This window comes from Solanum tuberosum, unplaced genomic scaffold, assembly GCF_000226075.1.
Source record: "Solanum tuberosum cultivar DM 1-3 516 R44 unplaced genomic scaffold, SolTub_3.0 scf00083, whole genome shotgun sequence".
NCBI classification, from domain to species: Eukaryota; Viridiplantae; Streptophyta; class Magnoliopsida; order Solanales; family Solanaceae; genus Solanum; species Solanum tuberosum.
Genome location: NW_006239015.1, coordinates 1182522 through 1203679, shown reverse-complemented (window position 1 = coordinate 1203679; position 21158 = coordinate 1182522). Strand labels below are relative to the sequence as shown.

At 31.8% G+C, this 21158-nt stretch overlaps 1 protein-coding gene and 1 pseudogene across 1 annotated transcript in view; one reads left to right on the top strand and one right to left on the bottom strand.

Moving 5' to 3' along the window:
• Positions 1 to 11827: 11827 nt before the first annotated feature.
• The window catches only part of LOC102589653 (ATP-dependent zinc metalloprotease FTSH 12, chloroplastic), a 21033-nt gene continuing 11702 nt past the window's right edge, over positions 11828 to 21158 (bottom strand). Inside the window, exons 10-19 of the mRNA XM_006347058.2 lie at positions 20266 to 20482; positions 19021 to 19092; positions 17879 to 17998; positions 17680 to 17796; positions 17409 to 17585; positions 16544 to 16663; positions 16362 to 16436; positions 15612 to 15719; positions 12659 to 12739; positions 11828 to 12243 (exon numbers count right to left, since the gene is read on the bottom strand). Coding sequence (XP_006347120.1) covers positions 12166 to 12243; positions 12659 to 12739; positions 15612 to 15719; positions 16362 to 16436; positions 16544 to 16663; positions 17409 to 17585; positions 17680 to 17796; positions 17879 to 17998; positions 19021 to 19092; positions 20266 to 20482 — 1165 coding nt within the window. The 3' untranslated portion in view covers positions 11828 to 12165. The remainder of the gene's footprint in view (positions 12244 to 12658; positions 12740 to 15611; positions 15720 to 16361; positions 16437 to 16543; positions 16664 to 17408; positions 17586 to 17679; positions 17797 to 17878; positions 17999 to 19020; positions 19093 to 20265; positions 20483 to 21158) is intronic.
• Positions 19114 to 20158, top strand: LOC102589006 (histone H2B-like; annotated as a pseudogene).

The following is a 21158-nucleotide window of genomic DNA, read 5'->3' as shown; positions in this document are numbered from 1 at the left end:
GATTGAGGAGTATAAATAGTGTGGGAGGGATCCGGGGTAAGGGACGCGGTTTGTAGTCTGTGATGCAATCTGGACCGTTGATTCTGTGCTGAGCTGGTACAAGAGTTGCCACTTGTGAAGGATGAGGGCTGGCCCACGTGTTGGCTGATTTACAGGTACTTAGTAATCGTTCTGTTACTTAATGATATTAATGTCCCAGAAAATTATTGTTTAAATCTTTTTGGTAAACAAAACAGTCAATTTTTGTAAAGAAAATGAGTTTTCAGATATCTTTAGGTTGAGTTCAAACTGATAATGATGTTTGAAAATTGAACTATTACTAATTAATCAAAAGAATATCAAATTACTATAAAAGAGACTTTGAGTAACAAAAAAAATTATTTTCGTGTGAGGTAGGTGACGAGTTTGAACTGTGAAAATAACTATTAATGCATGTATTAGAGTAAATTGCACACCTATTAGGTCGGCCTTTTCTTAAACCTCAATTATTGATTTTTTAGTGAGAAAGAAAATAGAAAAATTGGTGTACTTGAGTCTTTTCAAGGTCAAAAATCAACTTTAGAATTGTTTCGTGTGAAAACAATAAATAAGCCAGCCACATTTTTAAAACACTCCAACATAAATGGATTTTTAAAGGAACCAAATTATTGCACCCCAAATGTTGGACTAATTTCATCTTTCTTTTCAATTATTTTTCTCCTAGATGAGATTTTCTTTCGTCAAGTTCAAATAAAGCTCATAAGGCTACAAGTCGTATATATTAGATTTTTTTCCAAACAAATAATAATTAATTTACTAACAAAGAGTTAGCTGACCAATTGTCACTATGCTATTATACTTGGACTCCTGCAATTTGAGTTTTGATTTGCTCAACTTCAAATAATTTCTATCAATTTTTTTCATTTTTGTTAAATGAATACTATGATACGCGACTTTGAATTAGTCTTGATAATTCAGAAAATAAAAAGAAAAGTAATTTATTCCACGAATGTTGTGTGGTGTAGCAGTGAATTGTATGCAAGTGTAACTCAGATGTGGCAGAAAATCTTTCTAGTAGAAATATAAAGTTGCTGCAAAAGTCAGGTAAATTTAGTTGAGGGTATTATTCTTTGAGGTGTCAACAACATTTTGAATAAATAGGAAAAAATAGTGACAGCCACACACAGACACACTTTATAACGGTCTATTTAAGTACCGTTAGTAGCGGAACTTTTGTAGCGTGATTTCTAAGCCCGGCCCTATGGCTGCGCTGTTGGCTACATTCTCTCAATGTATCCACTATCCACCAACCATTCCAATATTAGTGTCGGGAGATGAAGTCAGAATCTAAAATTTATGAGTTCGAAGTTTCAATTTTACCAGTTATTAGGTTTTAAATTGAAATTTTGTACATATTTAATAGATATTTTAAGATAAATATAAAGTTTGAATCAAAGCTAGCTACTGAATTCAGTTGAACCACACTATAGCTCCATCCATACATATATCCTTTGGTCGTGAGCCCCACCTAGAGGGAGACGTAACATTAAATCTACCTCGCCTATGAGAGGTTTGAAATTTTAGAGCAAAAATTATTGAGTTGAATCTGAACTTCTAGCTCTGTCCCTGCTATTCACAAACACAACTAGAATTGTGAACCCGATAAATGGGGTACACCCTCTTAGCCGACCAATTTACCTTTTTGCTAAGATTGCTACTTTTCTTCAATCACCAAATCTCCTCAATTTGGGATTGGAATGGAGTGACGATTGCCTTATCCTAAACTTCCATGGAGGGTTTAGTAGGAAGCAGATTCATATTTTTGAATTATAAGTGAATATGAAATATCATTATTTTATTATAATTTTTTTAAAAATGTAAAAGCATGTTAATTGTTTTATTTAGGGAATGTAATTAATCGTGGTTCGTCAGCCTTTAATTAATTTACCTATAGTTAAATTAAAATCTAATTGCTAAATTATCCCTTCATTAAATTTTGAATAATTATTCATGTGCCCTACACCAAGTGTGGGATTGTCAAAAAGGGAAGGGAAATAACATAAAATATACAACTTAGCCCTCTAAAGAGTGAAAGTGACCTTTTTGGTCCTACAAAGATTAAGTGCTTAATTACTTTGTTCTTTATTCTATTTTTAAGGCGGCAAGAATTTTCTTTGGGTCCAGTTGAGAATTGATTAACAAATATTTTCTTTCTTTATCTAACACTGGAGTTTTTTTTTTTTTTTTTCATTAGTCTATTTCAAAGAAAATAACAATTTTTACCTTTTCTTAATGAGATATATATTTTTATAGCCACACAATATATATTAAGTTAAAAGATATTTATAATTACAAGTTCTCAAAATTATATAGTCACACAAATATATATCATGTATATTTAAATTACTTGATATTAGTATAATTTTTGTTTTTATATATAAGAATATAGAATCTCTCCCTATAATGTTATTTTATGACTATCTAACATCACATAAGTGATGAGATAGAAATTAAAAGTGCACATCTATTATAAGTTAAATAGGGATTATTAATTAGGTGTTGATTTAGACTATGAACCAGTCAATATATAATCAATTCCTCAAGGAATCTTATTAATTATCATATGTTTGATTTTCTGAATTATTAGTAGGTATAGAGTCTCTAATCAAGATATAGTTTACCAAATTTATGCTCAAGATTAATTATCCCTTGCCAGTACTGATTACGTACTCTACGTCTATGACTCTATGTCAAAGGTTAAAATAGAGCAGACTCCACCTAATCGATAAATCTTATACGGAAAAGAGGTCAAAAATATTTGTAATATATTATAAATGGTTTTATAATATTCTTTATCTATTTATTGTTTTAATTTTATTTCTTCTTTTACTTGTTGGATAAAAATATTTTTTATGTATTAGGAATGACCTAAAATACTTTTATTTTATCTATTGGATCAAATTTATGTCTTATGTAATTTTCACACATAAAATTAATTAAAATAGGGTTTGTGCTGAGTTGGATCATGAATGGATTTGAATTCAACACATGAATTATAAGGGGGGAAAAAAATCATGCACATTCGATATCTGCACGAAGCAAATAAAGATATACATAATGCGTGTCTTCTTAAACTTTAGTCACTTAATTAACGATGTTAATAAATCCCAAACTGTAAATCATTTATGAAAATTCCTCAATAATATGTAGGTTTACTTTAATTTGCAATTGTTATGTATTGCTTTATTTGACGTAAATATTAAGTGTAAGTATTATTTGAAAAAAGGTGCATATATATGAGAAAAACATTTATTATATTAACTATTTTAAGCTCCAGTTTTAGTTACTTTCTTCACCGACGCTCGTCAAATATATCAGTCATCCTCATACTGCTCCCTTTTAGTTTTGGTCAAGTTACGGGTATGATTGATGACGATAGAAGGAAAAATACGAAAGAAGTAAAGTAGGAAGTTTCATTTATTATTTGTCTGAGGAAGAAAATCCACCTTATTAATAGGCACCGTCCATTTAATCAGGAACTGCCACCTCGTCACATAATATTTTTTTATCATAAAAATAAAAAATAAAAAATAAAATTAGGAGCCATGGAAATAAAAATCAAAAGGGAATTATAAAATCGAAAATCAAACTCTAGCCAACCAATTGAGTTATATGTACCAAGAAAAGAAAATATACATTTCGTAGGAGATAGAAATATATTTCCTAATAGACTTAATTAGGATTTTGCTAATGTCCCACAAGTTTCGAATGCAATTATAGTAATGGAGAAATAAATAAATGCATGAACCTAAAACTGAAGTTGATTGACATGATAATTCAGATAATTTTCCCTCTACTTTAATCTACAGTTTTTTTCAACAATTTTTATTTTTTTGAAAAAAAGAAATGCAGATAAAAGGTATTTTGAAAACCTACTGTGATATTTTTGTTACATAGTAATTTTAATTAATATTGGGTCCCTGAAGATAGTGACTAGTAAATATAAAGCATATTAAAATTAGGTGGGGCATAATATTGCATTATGTATAATATCTTGTTACTTATTTTACAAGAGCTTATTTATTGAGTTCCTTTGACAATATGAGAAGTATGTCCCATCCATCGTCAAATAATTAAATTAGTATCTTTACGTGATTTTAAAACAGTTCTTCAAAATTGAATTCACTTTAAACTACTTGTCAATTTGATAATTTAAATTTCTTTGAAATGATGTACTTTATTTATTTATTTAGTTATTCAATATAAACGTAGTTTGCCTTTACACACTTTCATCATTTCTTTTACTATTCAAACAGTAAAAAAATATTTTCTTTGTTATTATTATTATAAATGACAATTAGATTTGAACTTCAGATCTTTATAACTATCTCAACTACAACTTGTATAATCATTTATTTCTAAAACAAAAAAGAGGGACTTACGTCATTTCTTTTACTGGCCAAACACGTAAAATTTATTTTCTTTATTATTATTATTGTGAATGATAGTTAAATTTGAACTTCAGATATTTATAACTATCTCAACTATAACTTGTATAATTATTTATTTCCAAAACAAAAAAAAGGGAGAGGTAGAGAAAAGTTACGTTGATGAGGGGAAGTGTAGGAAGGAGACAAAGTAGGAGTCTAATTATACATTTTATTTTACAGTTGGGAAGCACCAAATTTATTGTAGACTTTTACGTGTTAATGGATAATGAATATACTATACTATATACTTTTTACTCCCAATTTCACAACTAACATAACGACCACCTAGCTCCTATCCTTTTGGATTTGCCCATTTGTCAATCAGTAAATATTTAATCTATTAACTACATTAGACTAAGTGATAGACAAAACGTGTAGTAAAGTCAGGTGAATCGATCGGGTTCGATTTTATATATTATTGACTTGATTTATTAATTTTTTATTTTTAAATATGTCAAATCAATAAGATATTTTTATCGATTTTTGGTCCTTAACGGTTCAGCTTTTGATTTAACCAATAAAAAAATGTTCATCAAACAAATGTATGACTTCTCCAACAATTTAGCGAGACAAGACAATAATGTTACTTTACATAATGTTCATAATAGAAACAGTAACCAACAGGAAAAGAACTATATAGGTGCAACATATAGAAAAGAAACTAGGACAATAATGTTAATTGAAGGCTAAAGGACAAAGGTAGTAATTAGTAAGGTACTAATATTAATAGTATTTAATATTTCTTTATGGGCAAAGTAGTAAAGTATTATATAGTCTTGGCCTAATGGAGTAACGGGTTATCGGTTTACCCAATAATTCAATATTAAAAAACCAATATCGAATCGATAACCTGATTTTTTTCTTATAAAACCATTAAAAATCCAATAAGCCAATAACCCAATCACAATAAACTAATAACATTTTTTTGACTCGATTTATCAGTTGATTCAGTTTTTACACGCCCCATATTCATTTAGGACTAATATTTAGATATTAACATAACTTGGAAAAAGTGAGATTATTAAGATTAGGATGGTAGAGTCCAATACTCCAATCTCAATCTAAATAGACAAGTCATGACTATATAATGAAGTCGTTATCCTATGAAAAGCATAAAAAAAAATAAAAAAATTATACTTAATAATATATTTCTATAATCTTTTTCACACTGGACTATTGAATTGACAAAAAAATTTATCTCAAAAAGTTACTTATTAATTATAATTTTTTTCCCAATTAACTAATTAAGATATATTTTTTACGAGATAATCCAGTAGACAAGAGGCAACTTTTCTACCCCTGACTATTTTCCTCAACTCACAACTTCATAACCATTTGATTTATTATGTTCGTGCTCTTTTTATTTCTACTCCTTTAATTATTTCTTTAAAAATATATATACAAATTAGAACAAAAATTACTTAATTCGAATTGAATATACATAGTAAGTCCAGAAGCATCATAAATGAAAAAATGTAGCATGCACGTACGTGAAAGCTAGTGTGACTATTTATTTAATTTCATGCTATAAAGTTTTTCAACACTTTTGATCTCTATACTGTAGACTGAGCTGATGGTGAAACTATACATAGTGCCGTGATTTATGCCTTATTAATTAATCTGTGCCATAACATATAGGTTAATAGGTAATACTAGTAGAAGAATTAAAAGGGAAAAGAAAACTTGGACGTGATTGTGACTATTATTATTTGTGTCACTGATTTAATCATTTTATTAGTAATATATTAAGAAAAAGGATTTTGAATGTCTTATTATTAACAAATTTATATGTTTACTAATTAATCTCTCGAGATATTCTTCCACAGTTTCATGAATTTAGAGTTATTAAGAATAAGTAATTGGCTCGATTGACCGTTGAGAGTGGTTTTAAAAAAAGAGAATTGTTTATTGATTTATAATTAATTTAAAAGATAACTCAAGAAAGCTACACACGTACAAGTACCTTTTTCTTTTTCTGAAATAACAAATTAAATGTAGAGGGTTAGATTTATGTTACTTATTAGCTAAGTTAGTCATATATATTATTTTACAATTGACCCGATAATGGGAAGTTAACGTCTAATTAATTATATTAAGCCCAACAATAACCCATATATGATTTTTTGACTTTTTGAAAATAAAGCTCTATCTCTTGACTCTTATATTCTTTATCTTATCATGAATTAACTAGTATATTAAGAAAAGAATATCCAATTTGCTCATACTCAAAATTACCTTGAGTTTTCTTTTTTAAAAGATAATAAAATTTCCCCCCTTTATTATGGTGCATTTAATTTTTTTTGGATAATTGGAGTGAATTTATGGACGGTGGAGTGAATCAAAAATGTCAACACACAACTATCAAATCTTTTACGTTACAGTCAAATGTCAATATATAGTCCACATATATAGTGGAGTGCGTACTAGCCCAAAATAAATAAATTGTGGCTTAGCCCACATCTCACTTTGACTATTCGTAACGTTTGATGTTTAATTTAAATAAAATATAAAATTTAATTATTCTTATCCTATTTTTGTGATATAATTTTCCACCAAAAGGTCTATTCCATCCTTTAGCCTCGTCTTCGAATTCGATCTATAAAATCAATTATTAATACTTGTTCAAATGATTTAGGTTGTTTACATTATATTATACCCTGATCTTTTATCGTAAGTTATAACCAGTCTTTATATATATATATATATATATATATATATATATATATATTGATAGTAGTTTGTTTATATATTATTTACGACGTAATTTCTTTCTTTTTTTTATTTTTAATAGAGGAGAGTCTAGAAAGAGTTAAGATTTGTGGACTTGTTTTACAGTTGGGGCCACACTTGTGGACTTTCTTTGTGTTTAGATAATGAAAAAAAAAAGAGAAAAAAGGAAGATAAGAAAATATGAAGAGGATAGTTAGTTAAGTATATAATTGCCAACTAACATAACGACCATCGTCTTATGGAGTTTTCCAATTTCTCATGTTCCCACTTCAATTCCACAATTCAAAAAAAAAACAAAAAACCTTTGGGAAATAAGTAGAAACAAGCTAAATTTATGCCAGATCCAATGGAGTAACTAATATAGAAGTTGTATGGTACGTGAGATAAGGATAATAATAAGGGAATTACATAAATCACATATTTTTAAGGAAAAATTACAATTTATCCCTTGAAAGTTTATAATTACAGAAATCCCTCATTTTCGCGCATCATATTAATGTATTAGCGCTTATATTATTGTATCTTGCGCATCCGATTAATGTATCAACGCTTATATTATTGTATCTCGCACATCAGATTAATGTACCATCGCTTTTATTATTGTATCTCGCGTATCAGATTAATGTATCAGAGCTATATAAGTGCTGATACATGCGCGAGATACAATAATATAAGCGCTGATACATTAATCTGATGCACGAAAATGAGGGATTTTGGAGATTTGTAAAACTTATAGGGGATAATGGTAATAAGTAAACTAAAAGATGGGATTTCTGTAATTTAATAATAAATCAGCGTTTAAAATTTGAGATTAATTTTATCTCATGTTTAATTTGAGGTATTGGTTAATTTCGAAATTATTTTATCTCAAGATAAAATGATCTCATAAAATATATATTTCAACATATGAAATATTCTTACTTACCTTATTCCGGACGCGAACCAAAATGTGAGCTTCTAGTTTCTTCTGGGCATGTCACGTAACGTACGTCAAAATTCCAAGACCATCACTTTCACATTAATTGCTGAGAATAACAATACAGTCCGTTTTGGCTGATTTTATGGGATTATTGAAGATATTTCATAAATGAAATTAAAGAGAACTTGCGTGAAAACTTCCAGTTCTCTCTAGGTGTGAATATTAATTAATTTCACTTTTATTCATATGTCATTATCTTCAAAATGTAGACTAAGCTGATTAATATTAGTGTCATTTATCTCTACTAGTTGAAGTAATTAAATGATCTTATTTTAATTACTTTCCCTTTTTAGAGTGAAATTATTTTAAATGATGATAATATTGCTAGTAATTACTGTTGCAGTGGGAGGAAAATGATCACCTATGACCGACTAATTACAATTTAAATAGAAAAAAAAAATTGCTCTACAAATTAAAAAGCACATGTATATTATGTATACTCGACACAATAGGTGACATTGTGGAAGTAGCTTAACAGAGAACAAAAAGGCAATCTATTTTAAAAAATGATTTAATTTATTTACACAATTAATATATACTATATAACAGGTAAATTGTCTTTTCTGACCAAATTATTATGTAACTAGTGTTATAATAGAAATTGATTTATAAATAATTTGGTGGCATATCTAATTTTTATATCATTAGTGCATAAAATAAATGAAGCTATAACCTAATTGTGACTCAAGTTGAACACGCCATGTATTTCTTTATGTGAAGCATATTATATAATTTCAAATTATGAAAGATCTTGAATAGTCGATTATTTAAAGACGACAAACATAGAGAAGAAAAAGAGATGCACATAAAATAAAATTAGTTACAATGAATGGAGAACTTCTTAATAAGAAAATGCTTAGTCGTTTTACGAATTTATTTGATGCTAATTCAAATTAATTAAGTAAGTGCTTTGCGAATACATAATAATGAAATAAAGAATAAAATAAGTGCATCATTAAGCGTGTAGTTTAATTAGTTAACATTCTTTTGATTAATTTGGAATCAAACTTAACCAACAAGAGGATTAAGACAGACTAACAAACACGTGCATGGGCAATACAGTAACAGACAATACTACTTGAATAAATTTATAATTAGAAGTGTAAACATTTAGATCAAATTCAAAGTAGCTGCGTAATTCTATTCTATTATTCCAAGAATAATTTACTCTTTAAATATTTTAATTAATGGATTATGATCAAATATCTTTAATTATATTATTTATCATGTTTGAAGACCTTGACCCAAAGGAGGATAATTTATTCAATAATTTGAGAATTACAATAACTTAATTCACAAGAAAACTTGTAAAATTTTATCCAAGTTAATGTTTTGAAAAAGTTCACCGAATTTTATATAATGATAACAATTACTTTTAAAAATTTTGGTCCCTATGTGTCATAAAAGAAGATAGTGACATTAGGGTGATAGAAATATCCATCTTATTGAGACTATACATTTTATACCAAATCTCATTAATCGAACCAATTTTTATAAAGATACAGAGCATCAAAATTATTCAAGTAAAAAGATCTTACAAATATTAATAGGTGTTTTCTTCTATAAAACTGATCACAAATCTATGAAAAATCTTGAAAAAAATACAATTTAATGCATAACGTATCCCGTATAATTGGTAGTATATAGAGAAAAATCCAAGATTATATATGCATAATAATAAAAGAGATAAGAGGGTTGTGAGCTATAATGCAATTGGGCCGTTTTGTCAGTCTCGGTGTAGCTTTGGGCTTGAGTTAACACTTGTAAAGCATTTGGGCCGGCCTTTTGAGGTATGACCTTCAATTTTTGGTTTTTAATTTTTGTCGAATTGATCTTTAATTTGTATAAATTTTAGGAATCACATAGTTTTAATATGAAATTATAATATATCCCTATTTAGTTTGTAATTACGTTAATCCCTGAAAAAGTAAAACAAACCGGATACAATATGTAGCTCGGACTTCATACGTTGGGTTATATATTGCGAACGACCGCCTACACGTTGAATTGTATGATGTGTAGTTGAGCGTTATCAACAGATCTAATTTTCTAATATCTTTCTTTCCAAACGTTGATACTCCTTAATTATTAGTTATAACTATTTCCTAGACTTGTTAGTTAGATGTTTTGGTACGATGACCACCTACATGTTTTGACCCACTTTTGACTAGAACTCTTAGAGGAATGCACAATTTAGGTTGACAATTATTGGTTTGCCCATCAGTGAGATAGTGTGGGTGTCAATCATAATGATTTGGATGGTGACGATAAAAAAAGTGCTTACGATTTGTTCTTAATTCAACACCTCTACTCTAATAATGTTCGAGTAGATACTATTAATATTATTATTTAATTAGATTATCAAAATCTTTTATTTATATTGAAATTTCTTCAATATTTCGTGTTACACACTTTTTTCGGAGGTCCGCATAAAAATTAATAGTATACCATTTAACAAATAGCTTATAATTTTGCATCTGACAAATATTTATAGCATTTCTCCAATTCAATTTGTATCGTATCTTTCTATTTTCTAATCGGCTCAAATATTTTGATTAGTACTTGAAATTTATTTTTTTATTTATAAATATATCTTCATTTGATGGGTTCACTACTAGATAGTTATTTGTATTATATTTTAAAAGACAAGTTTTGAAACTCATCTCAAGGCGTGCCATAGGTAAAATGCCCTAAAAATTACGTGTGAGACTTAGTTCTGATTACGTTCTAAATGTCCAATTGTATACCCTAAGTACACTTGACACCATGCACTCGGGACTCACCTAACAGATTTTACACAAGTTTTTTGTCAAATTCATTAGTTAACATTGTTGACTCTCATATTTTTTTTAATAAAAGATAAGCTTAATAGTTTTTTTCATCTATAGAAATAAGAAAATTGAGAATAACTCAAACATCAAGTTGTAGTATTGTTCATTTACTACTCCATTTGAGAACATCGTGAGGGTGAATATTCACTTAACATTAATTTATTTTATAAATAAATAGCCAAATTTCACATATTCAATTCTCATTGGTCTACATGTTTTTGTTATATGACTCAATAGTATCATATTATCTTATTTTATTATTTAAAAGTAACTATAATTTTTATTCATGGTGGAGGAGTATTTTTACTATAATACTTTATGGTCGTTCTCTCCATGGAAAGGAAATTGCATAGTATGATAGTAATATATTTTAAAAAATTATGATTCTTTTATGACTTGAGAGTTCATGACGTTTAGAATTGATTTGCATCTCATAATAGCTTTCACATCATTGCATTATTTATACTTGTAGAATTATGCTAGAAGTTTTATTTTCAGTGAGTTCCTTTAATCATCTTTTAAATTATTTTAAATTATTAATGTATTTTTCTAATTTTGTATTATTATACTCTTGTATTACATCATAATTGAAATTTCAAAGAATTATGAGGCTTACACACTATGCCTTGGACTTACGTCTCGTCTCATACTAAGTAAAATGCACTATTCTTTAATCTCCAGAAGACTTTGAGTTTCCTAAATCTTTCATATCAAACTGAGTTCTTATTCTTCTATTATATAAGCTCACTCACCCAACCCATTAAAATATGGGTAGGTTATGAAAAAACAGGTGTGTTCTGCCAACACTATGCTCTTGATTTTGAGTTAACTAAAAGCTTCAGGTAAATGCCCTCACATCAGTACAACTCTTGCTGAACATTCTTGTACAAAGTTCCTCTATTTAAACCATGAAATAAATTAAGGGAAAAGAAAAGAAGGCAAAAGAAGGAAAGAAGAAAACAATGTGACAAAATAATAAAAAATGAAACAATTGCAACCCAACCTAACTATCTACTAAGCAGCCTTTCTGTTGGTTTGCAAAGGTATTGATCAGAGTTGATGTGAAAAAGGACATTTATCTCTACACCTCAACATTCATTACTTGGCAACTTCTGATGTCGGTCTGACCAGAAGACTCATACAACCACCATTGATGTTAACTTCTGTGGAGGGGCGCGGGATAAATGTCCAGCGGTTGATAACTCAAATGGTCATTATGAGGCAATGGTCCTTCCTGAGAATATAAAACATTTTTATTGGCACAGTATAATTGGGAAAATCAAAACCACGAAACCTGATAAAAATTTGCATGAGATTGCTAGCTAAAATATTCACAAGGAAGAAGGTTCCCCCTGACAGAGACCATCAAGCAAAAGCACAACACAGTAACAGACGTGGCAAGCCTTGTACAGTCTACTTTGAGAGCCCCATTCCCGGCATGCAAAGCAACAGGATGTTTAAAACAAAAATAACAGCAGACATTATACTGGGCTGCATTGTACACATTCTATATGATCCCTATTCTCACGTTCTAAAGCAGTCAAAAAAGTAGTATTACTGCTGTTGAAGAGAATGGTATTGTTATAAAGACTCCACATTATGTCTGGAAAGTAAATATGAAGATTGAGAATCTGCAAATATTATATTACCTCCTCCATGTTTATTTGGAAAGGCTTCACAAAATCTTCAAACATGGCAGGCCGTAACCCTCTCATTTTGTCTTCTACTTCCTGAAGAAGCAACAGAGGGTGTCAACAGAAATAAGGATGCAAACAAAAGATGTAGACAAGCAAAACAAACTGAGAGTACACTTTGAGATTTTGATGAAAATTATAAGGTAGTCTCTGTTCTAAAAAAACCTACAAGTATAGGTTAGGGGTGGCAATATGGTTAAAATTTACAGTTATCCATCCAACCCAACTCATTTTAAATGGGTTGGATATCCGAACATTACAAAAGTGAGTCAAATATGGGTAAACCCATATGATCCATCAGAGTATATTGGTATCCACCAACTGTACTAGTTACTATTATAGTACAGTATCTAGGCTCTAGGTATAAACATCGGTATAATCTTGTCGAAAGAAACCGACAAGTTTACGTCTATAGACACCTACTAGTTTGCCCAATTTTAGTATGGCACACAAGAAGCTTTCTCAATTTATATTCTATAATAGGGCGAAATCCACAAATAAGCACTAAGATAGAAATTAAAGAAAATATATGGGTTCTACCATTCCAGGCAGTATGCTCAAATAAAGCAGGCAGAGGATAAGAATTAAAATGTCCAATGTTTTGCTTGGAAAAACTACCCGTTTCCTGAATCTTGGTAATGTGGAAACAAATTGAAATATGCATTTGAAACAGTTTATCAAGGCTTAAACTAATTGAAATTAGCTCATCAATAGGTGTTTATCCACTCTAAACATCTGTGGAGGTACCAAGTGATAATTAAACGAAGTCTGCAAGTCATTTTAAATCTCCCGTTCAAGTTTCAAATTTATTATCCATCTTGAATTTACCACTGTCTGACAGAGCTTGAGGAGTGACAACGAAGAATATTAAATTGGCATGTATGTTTAAGTATCAGTACCACAATGAGCTCCTTTTGTGTCATAGCATCCTCCTCTTCTAACTATCAAGAAGATTCTCTCTAGTATTTGTCAATGCTCTGGCACTTGACCGCTATCCTACATTTAGCAAGATATAAAAGGAACCATTTCTTTTGACGTTCCAAGTAAATCCTTCTGAACCAAATAATTCCATGAGCCCTTGAAAGTTTCGTTTTGAAGTGGCATTTGGTGTATACACATATCTCTTATTTGATTCTGTCGTGAATGATAGGTATTACATAGGTTCTTCTCTCTGCTAGTTCAATTATAACTAACCTTTGTAGCTCATATACTGCTCCATTACGCAATCTTTACAAGAAATTCTATGTGAGATTCCCTTTGTAAAAATGAGCATACAAATAGTTTATAATAGGTTTTTTTCAGTAAACTTAGTTTGCATTAGGTTGAATTGGGGAGTTTCTAAGCCTGACAATACTCTAAGCGGTACAAAGTTGAGCAAATTGTTATTAACACCATAAATTGTCTCCCTAATTATACCACGTGTCACAGAGTCAACTAAAACTTTATCATGAGGTAACGTGAAATACATTTTCTTCTACTTGCGGTATCATTCTATAGGCACTTCCAAGTCCAATCAAATTTTTGTGTCTCAAGTAGGAAATCAACTCCCAACTTTTTCTGCCAGATATTTTCATCCTCTAATCTAACATTTCAATCCCAAAACTAACCATCAAATCATAAAACATTTGAACCACAATGAAAAACAGTCAGAAATTTCAGCATCAAAATATACCTTCTAGTTGTTGGACTACTCATACTAGTTCAAATATTATTTAGGCAGATAACATATACAGCCCCCTGAACTTGCCAAATATTTTTAATTAGACACTTCAACTAAGGGTGTAACCTATTGAAGACTGCTTTATGTGCAAAATGTGTCTATTGAACACAAGTAATGCCAAAAAAGGTAACCCTCCCTGGATATAACTTCTATTGAAATAAGAATTCTCTAGCTTATCCACCCCCAAACATTGTTCTCCTTCACAATAGCAAAAAAACAGAAAATAAGCCCCAACCACCAAATTGGTCTTTCCCTTCTCCCAAACACTCTTCATCCACCATTTGGCCAACACCACCCATTTCCATTTTGCCAATGTTCACCACTGAGGAACCTCACCACCTTGACATCAATATATCTAGGTAAGTTCACGATTTCTAATCTTGTATGCCCGCACATCTATCTTATCATATGCATCTCTCAATACTCATCTTGTGAATATTTTAAACTTTAGCAGCACAACACTTGCTCCCATATGATATTGTTAGTCTTATACTGTTCTATCCCAACAAAGGTAGGGGGAAGGACTGTGTACATCCTACCCTACCCCACTTGTGGGATTACAATGTGTATGTTATTGTTGTAGTCTTGTACTGTTCTATAGAACTACCTTTCACTTTGGTAGGTATCCTTCAGTCGCATGACTCTGCAGTAGCACTTCTCCATTTCAACTATCCTATTTTTATCCTATTCTGGTGTGATTGCATGTGAAAATCTGCTTGCAGTCTCACAAGAATATTTCTGACACCATTTATTTCATCCAAAAAAAAACCATTTCTATTTTTATTTTTTTTATTTATAGATACACCATTTCTACTTTTTGAAGTTTTTATAGATGCACCATTTCTATATTGTCTTTTATTATTTTGAGAACTATTCCTGAAATGATGCTTTAAAGATTGGATACGTCTAGCATATCAGTAACTGTTAAAAGTAAAGGCCTCAACTAATCAGAAAATAAGATGGCATGTAACAACTCATACAATTGACTTGTTGGTGAGGCCTCAACTCATACAACTCTGTGCGATTCATAATAATGAAAAAATAGGCAAAGTAATTGCACTTGGTATGAAGAACATTGCTTGTTGTGAGATAAAAAGTTGATTTGTGAAAAGCAGGTTACATAAATTTCCATTTCTAACCAGATATACTTTTAACGGAGTAGAGAATACAACTGCAGGTTCATCTTACCAATCCAGTTATTCTTGAGTGTTCAAGAAGCTCATTGGAAATCAAATCCAGTATATGCCTGTTGGCCAATAACCCCCTCATTGCAAGTTCCTCCGTCTCATCAATATACTGTGATATAAATTAAGTTAGATTATCTTTTATATTGCAAAAGAGTAGAAGATGAAGTGATGAACTGCTTGTAACAGATTGATAACTCAAAGTTGCATCATGGAACTAAATAAGCTAGCAGCTATCTTCCTTCTGAATTTGTAGTGCTCTCCAGTTTCAATTTTTTTTGTGGCAGTTAATAGTACTTTGATGGCAATAGAGTGAAACTGAAGTTGGACCTAAAGCTTTAGATTGCGTGATTCAAATCAGCCATAAAGCAAAAACAAACCCAAGAAAAAAAGGAAAAGGAAAACTAGATGACCTTTCCACAAGTTATTACCAAAGAACATAGGAAGAAGGCCCATGGCACTTAAAATTTCAGAACTTGCATTGTATAATCAAGAAGCCTGGTTTGATTCTTTTTCTTTTCCTATTTAGGTTGGTGTGAAGAGTTAGCTGGGCCAGACACTCTGGTTAATTAAAAAAGTGGTGGCTGGTTGCATACACCTAGACAGTTTTAAATTGTTGATGCATTTAACAAGTGGTATATGTAGTATATAAAACCACAAGCAAAATTCATGTTTTGAAAGATTAGAAATGGAGAAACAAAATCTGTTGTCCGGAATAACCAAATATAACCATAAGAGAAGAAATTTGAGTTACCCTTGTCAATTCACGAGTAAATAGCTCAGCAACTTCAACTGTCATATCAGCAGGAATTATATGAGGATCATCCCACTGAATCATCCAAGGAGGTGAACAAGTTAGTGAATCGAGAATATGTTGTGAAAAATAAATATAAAGCATTAAACCAAGCCAGTTCATGCTCCACAAAGGAATCATACCTTATATTTTATAATCTCACCATCAGGACTGTCAGGCCGATCACCCAATCCTATTTTTTTTGTCAAAGAAGTGAGGCCCAACCTAGAGTTTCTAGGACTTATCACCATTTCCCGAGCAATCTGGCATAGACGTAGTAAAAATTTGAGTTTACAGCAATCACATACTCAACGATTGTCCCTTTTTCACCTCCCCACTACTAACGCTAGCCAAGGCAAAGTTAGCAAATATATACACATTTGTACTAACATACAGAGATATGTAGGTATGTAAAAGGCCAGCAAAGATTTTGTTAATAATCATCCCCGTTCACAGATGTTGTAATTTCCTCAATACCTTAAATTTTATCTTCCTCCACACCTCAAGAACATTTGTACAAAATGGACTTTCGGCGTGATTCAACCCCAAAAAACTAGCTCAAGATCTGGGATTTCCCAAGATCATATAAGTAGATCAAGTCCCCATCCCACCGCCTATGTGGGATTCAACATACCCATCCCCCACCCACCGCGATGCTCAGACCTGCCAACTGGAGTGTAAACAATATAATATGGGTGTTCAACATCATGTAAACCGAGAATTTGGATAGGTCTGAATTTGATACCATGATAAGAAATAGACCTTAGGCCTAACTCAACACAATAAGCTAGTTCAAGAGGTGTGGATTGCAAGACCATATAAGGAGGCCAAGTACCCAATCCCACCATTGATGTGAGACTCAACAACATTCATGTGCCAATAAAACTGTACTACTCCACCACCCTATAGTTATTGCTACCAGCACAACCAACACAACAATGGGTAAAATCAAGAGCACTTCATCAGTCACTGCTTGAATGTTGCAACATTTGAAGAAATGGAATCTACCTTGGTAATCTTTTCTAGATCATCTACTCCTCCATCAGTAATGTCATCACCAAATACGATACGTTCGGCACAACGCCCGCCATGAGCTACTACCATTTGCATTTTCATGTAGCCAAAGGTTGTATAACCTTGATCAACCACATCTTCTCTAGGGTAGAAAACTGATACTGCAGTTTCCTGGTCAGGCAAACGAGCAACAGTTGAGTACTGGAGTCAACAAAAGCTTGGAATGAATATGACACAACTTATGTTCACAGAAAACATAATACACCTTTCCCCCAGGTAGAAGCTGAGAAAAAGCATGCCAATCAAACTGAGGGAACAAGTGCGCCAACACAATGTGACCAGCTTCATGTACTGCCAACAATTGTCTTTTTTCACGAGATACCTATTACAAAATTTTAAATCGATCAAAACAATAAACCTATACATCTTGTTTCTTTTGGAAGCAACAGGGTAAGATTGCGTACACTTTGCTCACACTTCTGCTGCTCTTCCTCTGTCAGGAGAACACCCATACCCTCAAGCAATTGCTTGTCCAAAACATCGACGATATCCTGCTGGTTGATCTTAGAATGTCCTTTTCTTACCTGCATGTAAGCTACCACTCTCAAGAAAATGGAAAGCCAGAAAACATGATTGTCCTTGAGGAAAACATTTTCCCTCATACATAAGACACCCTATTTTTAAAAAAACTGAAACTGGAAAGATACCCTATTTCAACTTGGATTAACCGAGCCTTAATCTTGTAATAATGATTCCTAATGAGGACAATAGTTAGCATATATCACATAAATTTTAAGTTTTAATTAGTTTAATCAGTTGTCAAAGTTTGGATTTATCAGTGTCTGTTTGACATTGGTATGTGATGGAGGAGTTAAGGTGGAGATCAGGCGATGCATGCACTTAAGTTATAAGGGTGCCTGAGAAGATGTTTTAATCAATTTTATGGTTTGTGTTTTCCCCTGTTATAGATAAATTGATCATTAAGAAAGGTGATTTTAAAAAGCACTTGTGGTGACAGCTCTTATACTTGACTTGATAATTTGGTTTACTTTCCAGGCATCCGCTCAACAACTTTCAGTCAGAGCCACCTAAGCTTGCCTCATTTACTTCTCTTAAAATATTCTATGTTATCCTATCCACCATCTTATTTTTTGATGACAAGGGAAACTTACAGTCACTACTCTATGGGTGCGCACAGGGTAAAACTCTTGCTCCTATGCAATAGCTCGCAAACCACACAAGAGAGGTAACCCGCACTAGGCAGGCCCGATGCGACGAGCTCAACCCAGAAGGCAAACTCCTTGCTATCCACCATCTAATTTTCCTTTTTTTTCCAAGAAAATCATGCTGTAAAGTCTACCGTTACAGCAAAAAGCTAATTACGTGATCTCAAATATGCAATCTAATATACGTTTTTTTCTTATAAAAATGTATGTTGTGTTCTACAAGTCTCCATGTTAATTAGGTGATTTTAAGCCAATTGTCAATAACTTACATTGTTTAAGAAAACAGAACTTGTCAAGAAAACAATAGGTCAACTGATATGAAGCTCCAAAAGTGATTAGAGACGTTATATATCAACGGAAAATACAAAGAACAAACTTACAGACATTATTCCAGCTTCATTGACTAGATTTCTTATGTCTGCCCCCGAATATCCAACTGTACGAAAGACAAGCTGCAGAAGTGCAAGGAAAACAGTTCAACAATCAAATTCCTAAACCTGATCCCAAATGGAGCATACATTAAGTCTAACAAAAAGAACATCATTGTCTTCCCGCAACTAAGTACAAGAAAAGGAACAACTAGCTTTTGGCCTGTGCAGTTACTACACTGCAGTAGTAAGGTTGCTGCTAACCCCTTGAAAAGAAGCTGTATATAACGTGAAAGTAATTTTACGTTCAAGCAAATCAAATGGAAGGGGAGATTCCAAGCTAGCAATGAGAACTAATGAAGCACCAACACAAATTCATTTCACAAGCCAAGAATCTTCTACTTTCCTTTTCTTAGTAACCCATTTTCAGATTCTGAATTTCTGTTCCAATGGCACAAAAAGCAGATAAAAATCCAGCAGAGAGGAAACCAGCAGCAACAGAGGAGGAAAAGGCTGAAAAAGCACCAGCAGAGAAGAAGCCAAGGGCAGGGAAGAAGCTACCAAAGGAATCAGGTGCTGGTGGTGCTGACAAGAAGAAGAGGAGGACAAAGAAGAGTGTTGACTGTTGAGACTTACAAGATCTACATTTTCAAGGTGCTGAATCAAGTTCACCCAGATATTGATATTTCAAGCAAGACTATGGAGAACATGAACAATTTCATCAATGATATATTTGAGAAGCTTGCTCAGAAGTCTTCAAGATTGGCTAGGTATAATAAGAAGCCTACCATCATTTCTAGGGAAATTCAGACTGTTGTTAGGCTTTTGTTGCCCGGTGAGTTGGCTAAACATGATGATTCTGAACTAAGAGAACTAAGAGCCTGTTTGGATTGGCTTTTGGCTTATGACTTAAAAGCCATAAGTTATTTATGTTATTTTGGCTAAAAAATAGGTGATTATAAGCACTTTTTTATTTTATCTAAACACTCCAAAACTGCTAAAAAGCTATTTTAGCTTAAAAGCACCTAAAATAAGTCAAACCAAATACGCTCTAAGGCTGTTGCCAAGTTTACTAGTTCTTAGACAGGTGTTTGGAGTTGTTTGGATTTTGGGCAAGGTAAAGGGTAGTGCTTTTGTTGGGTTGAAATAAATGTTAGATTTGTAGCTTTTATTACTTGATTCAGTAATGAATATGAATGAATGGTTTAGCGGAAAAAAAGGGGGATAAAAAAAGAACTAATGAAGCAAGCGATTTACTTTCTCAAAGGCAATATCCTCGGAAAGCTGTTTCCCAGCACTGTGAACTCCAAAAATTTGCACTCGTTGCTTTGCATCTGGTAAACCAATATACACACGTCTGTCAATACGTCCAGGGCGGACAAATTCTAAGTCCAGTTCATCTGGCCGATTGGTTGCACAGATGAATATGACAGCTTGTCTTAGTGAAAACCTATCAACACCAGTTTTTTCTTTCCTGCACAAACAAGTCCTGTATTATCTTGGCTGCACAACCATACAGGAATATAGGAGGGAAAAAGTGGCTTTGCCTTCAATACTTCTCTAGAATAAATATTAGAGTAATCTTTTTTGCTATGCATGTTACTGTAATTTCTATCTCTAGTGCACTTGATAAACATACCAAAATAAATCATCACAGAAGTCTTGGTGTTTCCAGTATGAGAAAATATTGCTAACTCGTAACAGAAGATGTAAGCAGAACATGTGTCATATTTTTCTCTTCTTTTAAACAACACTTAAAGGACATTATAAAGTGATGTCCGCATATTAATTAAACTGTTAGGTGCTGCAAGTTAGTCAACTGCCAAGACACATTAACTCATATTTGTTCATAGTTTGACAAAAAGAGCAAAGACTCCAAAGTTCACTAGGGGTGTGTTTGGTATGAAGGAAAACATTTTCCCAAAAATGTTTTCCAATTTTCTCATGTTTGGTTGGGTAAAATGTTTTGGAAAATGTTTTCCAAATCAACTCATTTTCCTCAAATTTAAGGAAAATGACTTCCCTTCAAAAAGTAAGGAAAACATTTTCCAAAACTTTCCTCCAACTTTAATACAATTTTTTTTGTTAAAAAAATAAGCTTTTTTTAAAATATATTTTTCAACTTCAATTTTTTTATCCCACCCTCACCC